At 39.3% G+C, this 16,539-nt stretch overlaps 8 protein-coding genes across 8 annotated transcripts; all 8 read left to right on the forward strand.

The window, feature by feature from the left end:
• Positions 1–1,070: 1,070 nt before the first annotated feature.
• Positions 1,071–2,948, forward strand: LSM04_003368 (Adenylosuccinate synthetase; the record flags this gene model as incomplete). Its single annotated transcript, XM_067338381.1, has 1 exon — positions 1,071–2,948. One exon carries the CDS (start codon positions 1,071–1,073, stop codon positions 2,946–2,948), a length of 1,878 nt encoding a protein of 625 aa, XP_067193707.1.
• Positions 2,949–4,528: 1,580 nt separating this feature from the next.
• On the forward strand, positions 4,529–4,882 carry LSM04_007835 (Tctex-1; the record flags this gene model as incomplete). The annotated part of the gene is made up of 1 exon (XM_067338382.1): positions 4,529–4,882. One exon carries the CDS (start codon positions 4,529–4,531, stop codon positions 4,880–4,882), a length of 354 nt encoding a protein of 117 aa, XP_067193790.1.
• A 698-nt stretch (positions 4,883–5,580) lies between these two features.
• Positions 5,581–7,317, forward strand: LSM04_001639 (Mitochondrial glycoprotein; the record flags this gene model as incomplete). The annotated part of the gene is made up of 1 exon (XM_067338383.1): positions 5,581–7,317. The coding sequence occupies one exon, from the start codon at positions 5,581–5,583 to the stop codon at positions 7,315–7,317; it is 1,737 nt and encodes a 578-aa protein (XP_067193668.1).
• Positions 7,318–7,819: 502 nt separating this feature from the next.
• On the forward strand, positions 7,820–8,392 carry LSM04_009149 (EF-hand domain; the record flags this gene model as incomplete). Its single annotated transcript, XM_067338384.1, has 1 exon — positions 7,820–8,392. One exon carries the CDS (start codon positions 7,820–7,822, stop codon positions 8,390–8,392), a length of 573 nt encoding a protein of 190 aa, XP_067193806.1.
• A 676-nt stretch (positions 8,393–9,068) lies between these two features.
• Positions 9,069–10,244, forward strand: LSM04_001970 (Alpha/beta hydrolase fold-1; the record flags this gene model as incomplete). Its single annotated transcript, XM_067338386.1, has 1 exon — positions 9,069–10,244. The coding sequence occupies one exon, from the start codon at positions 9,069–9,071 to the stop codon at positions 10,242–10,244; it is 1,176 nt and encodes a 391-aa protein (XP_067193673.1).
• A 484-nt stretch (positions 10,245–10,728) lies between these two features.
• On the forward strand, positions 10,729–12,411 carry LSM04_007841 (protein of unknown function DUF155; the record flags this gene model as incomplete). Its single annotated transcript, XM_067338387.1, has 1 exon — positions 10,729–12,411. The coding sequence occupies one exon, from the start codon at positions 10,729–10,731 to the stop codon at positions 12,409–12,411; it is 1,683 nt and encodes a 560-aa protein (XP_067193791.1).
• Positions 12,412–13,071: 660 nt separating this feature from the next.
• Positions 13,072–13,305, forward strand: LSM04_002857 (DNA-directed RNA polymerase; the record flags this gene model as incomplete). Its single annotated transcript, XM_067338388.1, has 1 exon — positions 13,072–13,305. The coding sequence occupies one exon, from the start codon at positions 13,072–13,074 to the stop codon at positions 13,303–13,305; it is 234 nt and encodes a 77-aa protein (XP_067193697.1).
• Positions 13,306–13,909: 604 nt separating this feature from the next.
• Positions 13,910–15,436, forward strand: LSM04_002802 (uncharacterized protein; the record flags this gene model as incomplete). Its single annotated transcript, XM_067338389.1, has 1 exon — positions 13,910–15,436. The coding sequence occupies one exon, from the start codon at positions 13,910–13,912 to the stop codon at positions 15,434–15,436; it is 1,527 nt and encodes a 508-aa protein (XP_067193695.1).
• Positions 15,437–16,539: the final 1,103 nt, after the last annotated feature.

The raw sequence follows: 16,539 nt of genomic DNA on the forward strand, positions 1-16,539 counted from the left end.
AAGTTTCTGAAAGGCCCAACCAAACCAACCCTCTCCGCCCCGAGCGGGATTCGGGTTAAAAGGGCTTTTCAGCACTTCCTTTTCGTCAGTTTTTAGGATTCTTTAATAAATAAATATCTGGTACAATTTCAATTTATTGTTTGTATTTTTATATGATATGGGGTTACGAGTAGTAGAGTTAAAATACACTGTTTTCTCTTGTTTCTTCTTTTCTCTTTCATAGGTGAAGTAAGGCTAAGATTATTCTTTTCGCGATAAGCCATTTGAATTTAAAACTTTTTTTTCTTGATACTTTTTTTCGTTAAGCTTGACCAAGAACAGAAAGCACATTCTAATATTTTTTCCTCGAGACGCAAAGGGTTCTTTTTTTCTGGAAAAAATTATATTCCCCTCCCCCTTTTCTTTTGCACCGATTGCTATATCTGTCAGTCTATTTGTGTACAGTTTTCTCTGATTGAGGATTTTCATGCATCGGGCCTCATATTGACTATGTGAAGTTTTGTGACATCATGGAAGTTCTCCCAATGGGGAGGAAAAAGAAAAGAAAGGAAATTATCAAAGGGAGGTTCGTATTTTTCCTCTATTTTTCACTACCCTCTCTTCCTCTGCAGGTATTTAATTTATTTTCTCTTTCGAATTGGATAATATATGTACATATATCTAGGTGGCTATTTTCTTTTATGTTATAAAGCTGATAGAGCATATATACGGAGTAGAAACAGTGTGTTTTGCTTCTTTTTTGTTATTATTATTATTGACCTATTTTTTTTTTAATTATTGCATTTGCCGTGCTTTTGAGGTTCGCACTTTATCATATGTGTGTGTGTTTGGTTTGCGTTTCTGCACTAAGACTTTTGAATGATTATATTTACTTTGTTTGCTCTGTACTTCTTCCTTATTGTCTCTCCCTTCTTTTTCTACTTTTTCTATTGATCTATTGAAAGAATAAGCAAATAATACGAAGACACCAAAGAAAAAAAGAGGACCAAAGGGGAAGAGAAAAGCAAAACAAAAAAAAAATACAAGAAAAACAAAGCTTCGGCATTTGAAAGTCAACGGTTTCTATTCCTATGACAGGATCTGAAATGTCACGAGTGAATGATGACGGGCAGGCAGATGGTGGTAACAGAGTGAACGTCGCAGCAGAAAACGCACAACGGGCCACTGAGCAGCAGAACTACACGTTTCCAACAAGCGACACACAGCGGGCTGTTTATGACTATCTAAAGAATGTGAAACCCATTCCTGAGCTTAATCAACCAACTAATATTCAAACGTATGAAGAGGCCTCTGCGACAGATGTACTACATCCGCTGATTGAGAGCCATAATGTTATTATGGTAGCGGGTGCGTTTTTCGGTGATGAAGGAAAGGGAAAGACAGTGGATGCTGTCTCGCATCACCCGGAGTGCACATGTATTGCACGTGTGAATAGCGGTGAAAATGCTGGACACACTGTATATGATGAAAAGGGACGTAAATTTGTTTTTAATCTTGCCCCATCTGGTCTTCTTACACCAGGAAAACGTAACTATGTTGGGCCGGAGTGTGTGATGGACCCGATCAGCTTTATGGAGAAGGAGGTGAGTCAACTCATTGAGGCGAATGTGTCATACGAAGATCGGTTGTTTATTGGTAATGTGATGATTGTAACACCATACCACAAGTTACTTGACCTGCTAGCCTCTGCGCCGAATTCATCTACATTAAAGGGAATGTCCCCTGTACATGCGTCTAAAGTAACAAAACGTGGTATTCGCCTTGATCACATCTTTGATGATCCCGCAGTAATGCGTCGACGGTTGGCAAAGGACATGGATACATACTTTGGCTTTCTCAAGGTGAAGGGAATGTCAGACGCGGAAGTTGTGCGTCGGTGTGAAGAGGAAAACAGTGATGGGGTACAACGTGTACCACCACATGTGATGAATTTTGCACAAGCCCCTGATAAAGTGGAGTACTTAGTACAACTCTACACAGAGCGGGTAAAGAATAATAAGAAGTTCCCAAGAAGATGTGATGTAACACATGAACTACGTTCAGCATTGGCTCGAGGAGAAAAGGTCTTGTTGGAAGGGCCACAGTCATATTGGTTAAGTAATACCAGAGAAAAGTTCTGGGAGAGTACCACCTCCGCAGATACCACAGCAGCTGGATTACTGGCAACGGCACAATTTAACTTTCAGCGGTATAACGCATTGGTTATTAATGTACACAAGACACCTGGAAGCAGTCGTGTTGGCATTGGTGCTAATCCAAGCAGTTTTGTCCCTCAGGACTTCTTTTCAGCCCAAGGCATTAAAACTTTAAAGGATCTTCCTAATAACATGTGTGTGGACTTTGACAGCATTCAACGCTTATTCTTTACAAAGGCCTTTCATCCTGACAGTAAAGAATTTAATGGTGTTTGGGAACCACTGGAGTTTGAAGATGAGACTGGTAAGTATAACATTGGTGTGGCTATGGCTATTGCTTCATCACGACATCATGGTGAGTGTGGGGCGGTAACAAAGAAACCTCGCGTATGTGGATTTTTTGATTGCGTGATGCACTTTGAGGTAACTGCAGTGCAGGGACCGTACCTTTCCATCTCCGCCCTTGACCGTGGGGACGACTATGAGAAGGTTGGTATCACTATTGCGTATATTTACTATAATCCCAACAATAAGGTGGTGAATAATAACGGTCGGTTATACGAGAATGGTACAATTATTAAAGCTGGGGACGCTGTGCCTAGCGAAGCCGCATTGAATTTCTGCTACCCCATTGTTAAACTCATTGATGGATGGAAGAGCACTCCAATTGCCGCATCAAAGCGTAAAGCAGGTGATCCACTGCCCCGTGGTGTATGTGAATTCATCGCTACGGTTGAATACTTTACAAAGGCAAAGGTCATTTCCATTGGAAATGGACCAATGGGTAAGGATACTATATACATCAAGCAATGAGTCAAAAGGGTGAGATAAAAAGGTAAAAAAAAAGAAACGAAATAGGAACGAACTAGCCGAGAAGAAGAAGAAGAAGGCATAGAAGGGCGAGTGGAAAAGAATAAAAAAAACACGACTGTGTGATGCCAAGTAGTTTGTGGATCATGTTTTTTTTTTTAGTTTAAATGTGTAACAGCAAATGGAAGTATTGAGAGTCACTACTCTGTTCGTGTCTTCATGTTCTTCCCCCCCCCCCCCCCACTTCATTTGCTCAATCTCCCTCATGTATTGTGTTTCTACTTGTAACTGAACTACTACATGATATAAGGATATTATCAATGGAAAAAAAAAACAATGGAATTCAAGAGAAAAAGAAACGAAAAAAAATGATGGAGTTTTTAGGGTGTAATCTTATTGCCTGTCACTCTTGCTATCATTGATCATGATGCTTTTGTACGTCTTATTCCTATGGGGATCTCTTCTGTTCCTCTGTCTGTGGGAGCGTGTGTATGTGTAAGTGTGAGGGTATGTATAGAGTTATAGCTTTATATCACTAGGGCAGATGTGCACCACTGTCCTCTATTCCCATGTATAACATTGTCACTCCTCTCTCTTTTTTTTCTTTTTGCTTTCCCTTGGATTGCGTGAAGAATCTTCTCCAACATCATCTCAAGTTTTTTTTTCTCTCTTTGTTCTCACTCCTTTTTTTTTCTGTAATTTCTTTGGGGCAATATCTGTTTCAGTGAGAAGGAAAGGGGGAAAACAAAAAGAACATGGGGTTGAAAAAGAAAAAAAAGAAGATTCTGAAGATGAGAAGAGAAACAAAAAAAATCTAAGGGAGTAAGACATAGTAAAGGGAATATGAAACATAAAATATGTTTCTTACTGTATGGAGATTAGTTTTTTTTTTCCTGTACTGTTGACAGAATGTCCTCTGTTTTTATTCGGATTTGTTCGACAGTGTTGAACGTCACTTTCTTTTTATATATATATTCTCTTATATCCTTTTCCGGTACGAATGAAATATGTTGTTTATGCCTACTTTTCAAAACCTTTTTCTTCGATTTTCCTCATTTGAGGTTTCTTTGTACGTGGAGAATGGAAGGGATAGGGAGAATAGGATTTTCTTTTTCTTATTGGTGTGAGTGTGTCTGTGCGTGTGTGCATTTCCTTTTTTTTTTGTTTTTGTTTTTCTTTTTTGCTATTTTACTCTCATTCATTCATTCATTCATTCACTTTGTGTGTATGTGTATATGTGTGTGAAGGGGAATATACCAACATTGTAGGTGAATGAGGGGTAAAAGTGACTACAGGATTGAAATAAACACCGTTTGTTTTTTCTTATCTTTCTTTCTCTTTCTTTCTTTATTTATAAATAGCATTAGAAGTGTGTGTATATTACAGACAAAAAGGAAGGGAGAGACTCACACATACCCGCACCCATTTACACGCAAAACACCATCAAAAACCTCAAGAAGAGGAAATAAGAATAGAAAACAAACAGACAAGATATATTGAGTCAACAGGTGGGTTTGCGTTATTTACCTTTTTCCGTATTTAGGAATAAACAACAACTCTCTCCACCGTGAATATCTTCACCAATGGCAACTGAACACCACGAGGAGACCCACGAGGATGTGGCTATTAACAGTGATATGATTCAAGAAGAAGTAACGGGTGTACTGCGGCACAAGTTTGCACAGGAATCGTGGAATCCCCGTAAAGTGGATGCGTGGGTGGATGATGTGATTGAAGTTGTACTGAGGAATCTCGCCGAACTGCGAAAACCATTTAAGTACATCGTCAATTGTGTGGTCATGCAACGCACAGGCGCTGGTATTTCCACTGGGTTTATTAGTTTGTGGGATAACACACTGGATGGGGTCGTGCACGTGCCGTTTGAGAATGATTCACTGCATTGTCTTGTCACTGTCTTCTTTCTCAAACTCGATTAATAGAAGAGAGAGAAAGAGAGAGAAAGAGGAAGAGGAAGCGAAAAGTATATATAATATCATATATATAATATATATATATATATATATATAATTGGTGACTTGAGAATGATGTGTGTGTGTGTGGATTATTTATGTTTGGGTGGTGTAGAGTTTGCTGTTGCGCTTTACTCTAGTGCCGTTATCTGTTGAAGTTTATGTTGATGTTATGAGTGCACTGAAGCACTATACTTTTGATGTAAAAAGAGGAATAAAGGTAAAGAAACGTATACCGAACAAGGCACAAGAGGTATATATATATATATATATATATATATATATATTTTTTTTTCACACAGAGAGAAAGAGATACGAAAAAAAAAAACAACGAGAACACGAAGAAAAAAATTTTGTGTGATTATGTAAACCTTTTTTGGTTTTTGTTGTTTGGCGTATGTACCTTGTTTCGTATAGTATTTTTTTTCTCCCTATAAGTGCTAGAGATCTCTCTCTAAACTCTTTTCTCAATGTAGACAACTTTGTGCGACATTTTTTTTTTCCTGAATTTTTATTTCTTTTCTCCTTTCTTTTATCTCTTCTAGGAGACTGTTCAGAGGTGAGGAGAAGTTGTTTTCTCTCCTTTATAAATATATATACTACGGAACGGATCCTTCTTTATTATTATTATTATTATTATTATTACTATTATTAATTCCGTATTGATGTTTGTATGCCGTCGTCGAGGTTGTTCTTATCTCCAGCGGCAAACAAACACAACTCTGCGAAGACACAGTTGTCCTTTTCTCTATCATGAGAGTCAAATGCATATATCCCAATGGCTTTGTGTATTATTCATATCAGTAATGAAAAGAAATTGTAGTTCCTTGAGTGATGGACGAGTATCAGCAAATGACAATACACCATTTAATAACACAGATGAGAATATTAATCAAACACATATATTACACGAAGTATCCAATTTAGCAGAGATCACCGCCCATCAGGCCAACACAACGACAACAACAATAACAATGGATTCATCTACACAAGAAGAGAATAATAATAATAATAATAATAATAAAGAAGCATTACGTCGAATGGGCCGCACACTACGAGATGCCGCAGAGAGTGAAATAAAAGCAGAGATTGAACGAGATAGTCGGGATGGCACAACGGCTATTCCCCCATTAGCGCCATTAGGTTGGAAAGTACAACACCCAGCGGGATCGAATTATTTTATTATGACACGAACGTTAGTGGGAGGCGTAAAGTCGAATGAATTACATGCACGACGGTATCAAAGTGTACATGAGGCATTTCTGCAGGCCATGAAAGAGAAACAACAACAACAACAAGGGAGATATGGTAAAAGACGAGAAGGTATACAAACAACAAAAACAACAAGTCATCAAAAAAGCCATAGTAATACTACTAGTGCTAGTACCACTGAAGAAGAAGAAGATGTCCATAAACTCAACAATACTTCTAAAAGAATGACAGTTGGATATAATAGAGGGAATAAACGCTCTGCCGTACTACGAGAGATGATGGATACGAATGATGCATTATGTGTGACAAGGGCAGATGTACACCTGACGTTATTTGCTCCATTTCGTGTGTATGATCCTTCTTCACATGATTCCTCTGTAAATATCTGCGAGTGGTCCTCCTTTGATTTACTGGTTCGAAAAACAACTGTCAAGAATAAAAACAAGGAAAACATAAACAGTATGACTAGTAGTGATCGTAATAGTGGTAATATTAATGATGATAATGATGGAAGTAGGATTGTAGAAAATCCTCTTGAATCCATGGCTCATCTAGTTGAGGAGAGTGGGCTCTCTTTGTTTATACGTCTTGCTAGTGTAGATAGTGAGATGCGAATTCGATCTGTACAGTTACTTTCACGTCGTCAAGCACAGGCATTAGAAGAACACGTTTGTTTTGGAAAAGGTGAATCGATATTTCTTGAATTACTGCACAGTTACCGTCAGCCAAGTACAACCATAGGTCGTCTCCGCTCCGTGCGCCGTTATGATGATCCACTCACTTACGCAGAAGTGAAAAGACAAAGTAATGTTTTATCCACGACTGGTATTACTACTACTACTACTACTAATAATAATAATAACAATAATAATAATAATAATAATAATAATGGTAATGAGAATGCTTCTGCTTCTTCAACTGCTGTATCATACGGTGATGCGTATGAGCTGCTAATGAATTGTTTTGACTCTGGTGGAGAGTACAGTCGTGCGTTGTGTTATAATGGTCCATGTATAAGTGAGTTATCAAAGGAAATGATAGTTGCACTGCATGAGTATTTGCAGGGTGATCTTGGAGTCTCATCTGAACTCTGTGAGTATGTCTGTCAAATGCAGTTCTTCTTGGAACAGGAAGAGTACATGTCGTGGTTGGGACGTGTACGACATTTGGCTTCAGTTGTGTCACAATAAACTTGTGTGAGGAGAAAATGAGGAAAAAAAGAATAATAATAAAATAAAATAAAAAACATATTAGACATACATGTTTTTTTATTATTATTTATTATTATTCTTTTTTTTTTTTTTGCTATACACCTGTTTTTTTTTTTTTTTTTTGAAATGGTGGATGGATAAATTGATGCCCCTTTTTTCTATTTCTTAATGCATTCACTTCTGCTGTGAGGTTCATAACTTTTCTTTTTATTTTTTCATTTTCTTATATATATTCTCTGCCATACCTACTAAACATGCAACGGCAGGTAGAGCTAAAAGAGACCGTCTAGAGGGAGAAAAAGAGAATTTTACAAAATAATAAACGGAAAAAAAAAGCGTGAACTGAAGCAATACCGAAAAAAAAAAAAGAAACAACAACAAAGGAAACAAAAAAAGAGATCCAGAAAACCCAAAAAAAAAAGAATACACTTATATCTATCTATCTATTTATTTATACGGTGGTGAGGAAAAGGCAGAGGGAATGGAGTCACTCAGTGCGAAGGAATTAGAGGAGTTCCGCGAGATGTTTGATCTCGTAGACACAAACCACAGTGGCCGCATCACCCGCAATGAACTGCGCAAATTGATGGAAACCCTCCGCCTGCGGCCCACTGAAGAAGAATTACAACAAATGTTTCAAGAGCCCAGCGGCGAACCCACCGTAGGGCAAACTAATAATAATAATAATAATAATAATAATAATAATAATAATAATAATAATAATAATAACAGCATTAGCAGTAATGGTGGAGGCAGTAGTAGTGGAAGTGCTGGCGGTATTACATTTGAAGAGTTTGTTGCTGTTATGGCACGGCGTGTGCGGTCGGATTACACACTCGAACAATTGCGTAGTGCATTTAAACTCTTTGAAACAGATGATGTACCGCCGGGATGTGTGGCCACAGAAGTACTCGAACACGCACTGGTTTCATACGGTACGGAGAAACTCACACGTGAGGAGGCCGCCCGACTGTTAGCGGCGGTAGACCCGGAGGGAACAGGAAAGATTAATTATATGGATTTTGTGGACATGTTGAGTGCAGGGGATGTTTGAGAGAGAGAGAGACATTAAGGATTTCCTTCTTGCTTTATTATTATTATTATTATTATTATTATTATTATTATTATTATTATTATTATTATTTATTTATTTATTTATTTATTTATTTATCATTTCTTTGGAAATTGTAGGGTTGCTGAAAACTGTAGAGAAAGAGATGTCTTGAGAGTGAGAGGGGGACGATATATATATATATATATATATATATATATATATAGTCATTCCTTTGTTTTCTTTCGTTTCTCTGTTTGTATTGACGATATCAATTGGAAGACGTTTGCCATGATATTGCGGATGTATATTTTTAATATCTTGTTTGCTTTTTTCAAGTAATTGCAATATAGAGAGCTAGTAGTATATATATATATATATATATATATATATATATATATTATTGGTATATTGCAAAGTTTCTATCCATCTTTTTTTTTTACTTTTAACAGTGCTGATGACGTCAGATCTAGGACACAAACATACGTTTGTTGTTTATGCTTATTGATTAATGTCGTGGTGTGTTGTCGTCGTTTTTTTTTTTTTTTTTGGTATTTCATAGAAAGTCCCTTTTCTTATCCTTCCTCTGAGTACTTGCTAAGTAGAAATAAATAAGAAACGAAGTTAAACCAGAGCAAATAAGTAAAAAAAAGAATCAGTAATACGTAATATAGACTACATGCAGAATCTGGTATATCAAACCATACGTGGTGGTGGGTGGGAGAAACAAGCTTCACGTATTATTATCGCACATGGACTTCTCGGCAATAGCAATAACTGGAAAACAACCGCGCGACATTTAGCAAAGCACAATTTAATACATTCAAAACTACACGAAATTGATCTGCTCGATATGCGCAATCATGGTGAGAGTCCACATGTGCATTCACATACAAATGCCGCTATGGCTGCGGATATTGAGATATTTACCTTGATGAAGCAGAAAGAGCGACAATTAAGTGCGGAAAATAGAGATGATGGTGTAGTGTTAATTGGACACAGTATGGGTGGATTAGCGGTGATGGCAACACTACTTTCTCGCGCTAATGAGAAGGCGTTGCTATTGCCTAGTAGCGAAGAACTCAAAATACGCTGCGAGCGTGGAGACTATTACGGTTGGAAAGATGATCAAGGTTGTGTAGAAGAGATGCGCCGTGTTAATAGTGCAATGGGATTCCCTATTCAAGAACCATTACGAGATGTGATGTATGAATACAAGGACACACCTGTTTCATTATCAACATCATATTTTCAACAAGAACAAGTAAAAGGTCCACGTGTGAAGGCAGCGATCATTGTAGACATATTGCCATCCAATCTCTTTGGCAAACAGACGGATACATCAATGAGTGCCTCTGCCACTCTTGCTGCTATGGCAGCTGTGGATTTAACAAGGGTGCGAAACTTCTCTGATGGCGCTGCGGCACTTGAACGTGCAGGTATTAATGAAAAAAGTATGCGGGATTTCGTTTTGACAAACTTATCTTTGAATACACCAACTGGAGAAGCGAAATGGCGTTGTAATCTTCCAGTACTGCGTGCAGACTACGAAAAAACCGCCTTGTGTTTAAGGGATTGGTTCCTGAATGCCGAGAAGAATAAAAATAAGAAGAAGGACGGGTATAATAATGATGAGAATAACGATAGGGTTGCTCCTGTGCCGTGCTCACTGCCGACACTTTTTGTTTTTGGTGAAAAATCGCCATATAACAATCCTTCAGGCCGTCGTTTAATTGATTGTTTTTTCTCCAATAATAGACAGATTGAGATTGCAGGTGCTGCTCATTTTGTTCACTATGAAAAGATGAAGGAATTTATTGAAGTAGTTGCACCTTTTCTTGCAGAGCACATTTAGTGAGGTGAGTGTTGCTTTTGACAAGGAATTTTTTTGTTTGTTTGTTTGTGTTTGGTATGATAGACTGATCGTTCTATTCATTAATATCAAAACCAAATGGCGTATCTAAGTTTATATATAAAAGAGAAAATATGCATATTATATATATAATACATATATTTGTAAGATTCATGTGTTCAATTGAAATTATTTTATCTCTATACCTATCTTTCTGTCTCCATGTATGTAAATGCGTGTGTCTTAATTTGTCTACACGCATCCCCTTTTATATATTTTTTTTTGTTTCTGTTCATGCCTTTTAATTTATCTGATATGCGATTATTAGATCTGAAGTTACTATTTAGCTCACCCAGCAAACGCCTCTCATTGTTTTAGTGAGAGGCGAATAGTGACAGTACGAGAAGAAAAGAAAAAAAATACAGTGAAAGGAAGTATAAAAGGGAGAACAGAAGAAAACAAACGAAATTAATATCAGAAAAAAAAAATGACAGACAGCGAGTCCGATGTGGGAATGATTCAATTTCGGAATCGACTTTTGGAGTTAATGTATAGCAGTGAGGCTGTTCTCTCTATAGATCAGATTGCCCGGATTCTTGCCGTGGACGAGTCAAGGATTGTGCATGAACTCAAACATGTAAACCAGCACGATGTACTGTTTGACCCCGTTGCTGGCACTGTCCAAGTACGTCCACGACGCCGTTCCAATCCGGATGTCTCAAATGAAATGACAGACGATCCCCACAACCGTCTCGTAAGTACGGCCAATACCAATCTAAATATAAATACTTCCATGGCGGCGGGAGTCTCTGCGGGTATTGGCGAGTTGGGCGCCTTGGCAGTGAAGAACACAGAGGGCGGTGGTGGTACTATTGGAGGAGGAAGAGGCGGCGGCATGCGGCACATTGGTGGATCGCAGTATTATTTACGGTATGGCGGTGATGCCGGTCATTATCTTCAAAGTCGTGGAAGTCGTGCGATGGCCACAAAGGGTGCACTACGCAAAACAAAACACCGCCGCCCTGTTGGGGCCGAGGCGGTGCGAGGCGGAGAGGATGGAAGTAATGAGACGACAGCAGCAAAGGGACGGGTGGGGTATGTGTGTGTGGCGGATGAGTTTCGCCTTAGTGAACTAGAGGTGTACTATCGATCGCAGGGGTATTATACGAAGTTCGACTTTGATGTACTTCATATTCGTTTTTCTGATAAGGAGATGAGTGCGAAGGATGCACGGGGAACGACATCCGGTACTACCACCTCGCATAGTGGTGGTGGTGGTCGGGGTACTGACAATAATAGCAATGTCGCTAATAATGGTAATTCTAACGCCGGTAACAGTCCGGGTGGAGAAAAGGTTATGGAATGGAAATCATCACACAATGTGAATAATCCCCGCAAAGCTGGATTTGATCTTTTCATATTTGAATATGGTGCAATTGTTTGGTGGGGATTTGATCAACGCTTTTTTAAAATTGTTGAAAATGATTTTATGCTTCCAAATAGTCCAATTGCGCGTTATATGGTGAATCGATATATGACACAACTTGTCAGTGAGAATTACCCTGTTTGGTGTACATACACACTCACACGTAAAGAAACGCTAGAACCAGATGAACACTTCAGAGAACGACTACGCTTTGATCACTTTATTATTCCCTTTGGTCGTGGTGACCTTGATACAGGTAATGTCAGCATGTTGTGCATCTCCCACGCACTTGCCCAATCTGCAAAGATTGATTACTTGGAACTTAAAGTGCAGGAACTTGCAGAGAGTTGTTCTCCACTACCCCGTGAACTACGAGAAAAAGGCCGTGCCACTATTACAGAACGAAGACTATTACAGCTCCGTGGTGAAGTACTTTCATACCGACTCATGTTGAAGAGTGGATCTAATCTCATGGATGAACCGGACTTTTTCTGGGAAAATGCATATCTAAAACCTGTATTTCAGGCAACGAAGGAGTGTTTTGAAATTGCAGAACGTGTAGAGGCATTAGATAATAAACTTGATGCTGCGAATGAAATTCTTTCTATGCTAGCAGAAGAATTTTCACAACGTCATGGTGCACGTCTTGAGTGGATTGTTATATGGCTTGTCTTTGCGGAAGTTGTTATTGGAGTACTGGAACTGCTTATTGATTTGAAACCTTGGTTTTACCGAAAGATGTAGGTTTTTGCTGTCTTATTTGCGAAGAGTATAAAGCCAGGGAAGGCGTCAAAGCATAAAACAAAAAAAAAAGAGAAATAAAAAAGAATTCTATATTATATATATATATATATATATATATATATATATATATATCTTCGTCTGCTTATCCTTCTGCCCCGTTCATCTTTCTCTCTCTCTCCCTCTCTGTTTGTTTGCTGCTGGTTTGTATTTAGTGTGATTCCCAATGAGTTTTGCGTTGTTTGACTGTGTTTATTTTCTCTTCTGAGCCCCCCTCGTATGTGGTATTTTACTACTGTAAAACCATCTAGTAAGGGGATAAAATCTCCCTGGCACCTCATGCGTCCTTTAATGGATCTTCTTTGTATTGTTTAACTGCCTTGTGGCAGAAAAAAAAATAGTTGCTGTTTTTTTTTATCTTCGTTTCAATAAAAATATTTCTATTCCTGTTTTCTCTTTTCCTTTAAAAAAACAAATTCAAAGGGGTAGTAGTGCGGGTGAGGTCTACGTCAAGAGTGGTTGTGTGCGTAACGTTGCGAGGGTGAAATAAAAACAGATTAACACACACGGGGAGATATATATATATATATTTTTATATATATTATACCATTATTATTATTATTATTATTATTATTATTATTATTATTACTACTACTACTATTAATGATCATCCCGGTTCGTTGTTTCACCTGCGGCAATGTGCTTGCAGATAAGTACCTGCTATACCTTGACCTTGTCGCCGAAGGCGTAGCGGAGGAGACCGCGCTGGACGCCTTTAATCTGCAGCGCTTCTGCTGTCGCCGTATGTTCCTCACACATGTGGACTTTTCAGATCTTCTTCTGAAGTTTAATCCTGCTGACTCTGATGTTACAATTCGGCCTGTGGAACAGCATTAACGAGGTTAAAAACAAAACAATATTGTCTGGGCGTTCTTGAAGGTGCGGTGTCGTGAGAAGAATGAGGGGGCAGTGGAGGATGGAAAGAAGGAAAGAAAAAAAAAAGATGCAATGAGGAAGGAATGAAATGTTTTTTCATTCACTCTAGTTTTACCAATAAAGTATAAAAAAACGATAGAGGATAATTTGGGGCCTTTTTTGTCTTCACTCTTTCTTGTATACTGTGAAACATGTTCTCTTCTTTTTTTCCTTTTTTTTTCATTTAAGGGAAGTTTATTCAGAAGGTGGTGTTTGGTTTTATTGGTCGGTGTTAATTAACGCAGCAGTGGAAAAAAAAGACAAATTTGCTGCTTTATCAACATCACCATTACAAGTACAATTTTATAGAGCTTCTACACCATATTCTCCTTTTCTTTTATTGTATTTATTACTACTAGTTTTCTATTGCTGCTATTGCTCGCGTTTCACTATTACTACTATTATTATTATTGTTATTATTAGCAACTGCGAATAATTTTATTACTACTGTTACTAATAGTATTAAAGTTACCAGCGTTATATTCTTATTTGCCCTGCTTTTGGCACCTTGTGTAACAACAACGGAATGCCCCCAGTTACCCTATCAGCTTCGGCTCCCATGACTCGGGCACGTGTGGATCCCAAACGCAAGGTAGGCCTAGCAAACGCTGTAGCACAAGGACGACTATTGTACCGAGTTGGCATATTGGCTGAGAGTGAACTTAATGCCATTCGTCGCCTTGCGAATGCCATTGATGACGAGGATGCATACAATGCTTACAGACAACAGGAGGATATGAGGAGACGCGAGGCGTCAAAGGCTCGTACTGATGTTTGGCCAGATACGTTACATGCAAAACAAGAAGCGGCTATACGTCGACGTCAAGCGGAAAAAGAAGAGGAAGAACAGCGTAAGAACATGTTATTAGAATTAGAGGCACAACAGGAGGAAGAAGAACGACGACAGAAACAAGCACAATTAGCATTAAAATTGCTAAAAGAAGACCCTCGTGGTCGTAATGTACGTAGTTTGGTTATGTTAAATGAAGCAATCAAAGATCGTGAGATGCAGATTTCCTTTAAAAACGAACTCAAAAAGAAAGAAGAAGAAGAGGCTCGCATTGAGAAGGAACTTCTGGATAAGGGAAAGGATGACTACCTTGCCAAGGAGGAGCAAGAGAAATTTAATCGTCGTTCTCGTAATGTGGCAGAGAAAAATGCGCATCTGCAGCAAATGCTCTTTCAGATTCAAGAACGCAAAAAGATGCGTGAAGAAAAGAAGGAAGGTCGAGAAGAGGCACGTCGCGCAGCGGAAGAAGAAGCGCAGGAAAACCTTGAAGCTCTTGCTGAGAATCGTGAGAAGATGGCTCGTATACATGAGTACAATCGCAGTATGGCTAAACCTCCCCTCACCAAACATGATCGACTTTTGCAGCGTATCCAGCATGAGGAAGGGGATGAGGCGGCGCGTGCCCTTCAGGAGGAAAAGATTGAATCCATGAAACGTGAAGCGATGGAAAAGATGCGTCGTAAACAGGAACTCGCTGAGAAGCGCCGAGAACAGGGATTCCTTGCCTTTGCCGCAGAGAATGATCGAATGCAGCACAAGGCCCGCACCCAGGATGTGTTTGAGCAGCGTGGTGTCAGTATGATAGAGCGCCTTGCCGCCTCTGAAGACCGCCAACGCGAGCGACAGGAGGAACAACGCCGGCAAGAGGAGCTGGCGAACAAACAGTCCGGTGCATCGAATGGAAATAACGCTGCTCTCAGCCGGCGGGCGGCGGCGGGGCGCTGGGGCTTCATTCACGAGTCGGAGGCGGAGGCGTACCAGCGGGAGGCGCGGGCGCACCCCGCGCGGGTCGCGGCGGAGCGGGAGGCGGAGGCCCGTGAGCGGCGGGCGGAGGCGGAGCGGCTGCAGAAGATCCACCGACTGCAGGCGGAGGAGCGGCGGGAGAACGAGCGGCGGACGCGGGCGGAGGAAAAGGCGGCGCGGGAACGTCAACAGCAGGCCATGGAGGAGGAGGACGCGAACTACCGCGCCTACATCGCCACACAGCTGCCAGAGAATATGGATCCATACCTGCAAAACAAGGCCATGGAGCTGCGCAGTTGATTAGATATAATGCACATAATATGCACCGAAGAGTGTGACTGGGTGTGAGTGAGTGCTAGTAGTGGTAGTGATGGGGAGGATGTACACAATGTGGTGGCGTTAGATGAGAGGAGAACAGCACAAAGCAGGAGAAGCAGGTAAATGGAAAAAGAGTGAAGGTGAGAGGGGGGAGAGGGAGAAAGAGAGAGATAAAAGAGAAAAGGAGGTCATTGTATTTTACCTCCTTAGACTTGTGTTCTTTTTTTTCTTTTTTATAATGTTTTTTCCTGGTTTCAAGAGAAGTAGCAGTATGTGCTCTTCGAATGCTTCCTTCAGATGTATTTGTATTTTGTCTTGGCATTAGTTGTTTTTTTCTTTCTTTTTTTTTCTCTCTCTCTCTTTCTTTACCTTGTGTGGGAGTGTTTCTTCTTTTTATTATTCCCCCTTTCCTTGTGCAACAAAAGCACTCTGTGGAGTTCTTCTCATATATATTTTTTAAACTCTTTCTTTTATTTTTGGACATTTATACCTCTCAATTGATTCACAATGGTTGCTCAATGACCTGTAAATGTTTTCCCAAAGTATTCATTCCCTGCGTTTTTTTTTCTTCTTTCTTCTTTTTCTTCTTTTTTTAAAAATCCATTTACCATGTAGAGACTACTCACAATCTCTCTGTCACCGTAAGAGAAACAAAAAGAATAGCAGAGAAACTCAAAAAACAGCGGCATCAAGGAGTTTTTGTTGTTCCTTTTGTTTTGTTCTGTTTTTAGCAGACAAAGATTGTTTTTGACACAATAGCAGAGTAGAAGAAGAAAAGTGGGAAAGATTTATATTCATTCTCGTTTCCCTTCGTATTATCTTCGCGTGTTTAGGTGTGTGCTTGTGCAAATGTACAAACACATATAGTAAATCAAAAGCAGTCATTCTACCGAACAGAAATACTAGTAATTCGTACCATTTTAATTTTTCTTGACTGTTGTTTTATTTATCGGGGTTATTATATATTTTTAGATTTTTCAGTGAAAAAGCATAGGGCTTTATTTTTTGTTTCCCGTGGAAAAGGAATCAACGGGAAAAAAAAAGAAGCAAAGGTAAATAACCTAGGTAAGGAGTGAGTCAAACAG

The sequence above is a fragment of the Trypanosoma melophagium genome, assembly GCF_022059095.1.
Source record: "Trypanosoma melophagium isolate St. Kilda chromosome Unknown ctg15segment0, whole genome shotgun sequence".
Classification (NCBI taxonomy): Eukaryota; Euglenozoa; class Kinetoplastea; order Trypanosomatida; family Trypanosomatidae; genus Trypanosoma; species Trypanosoma melophagium.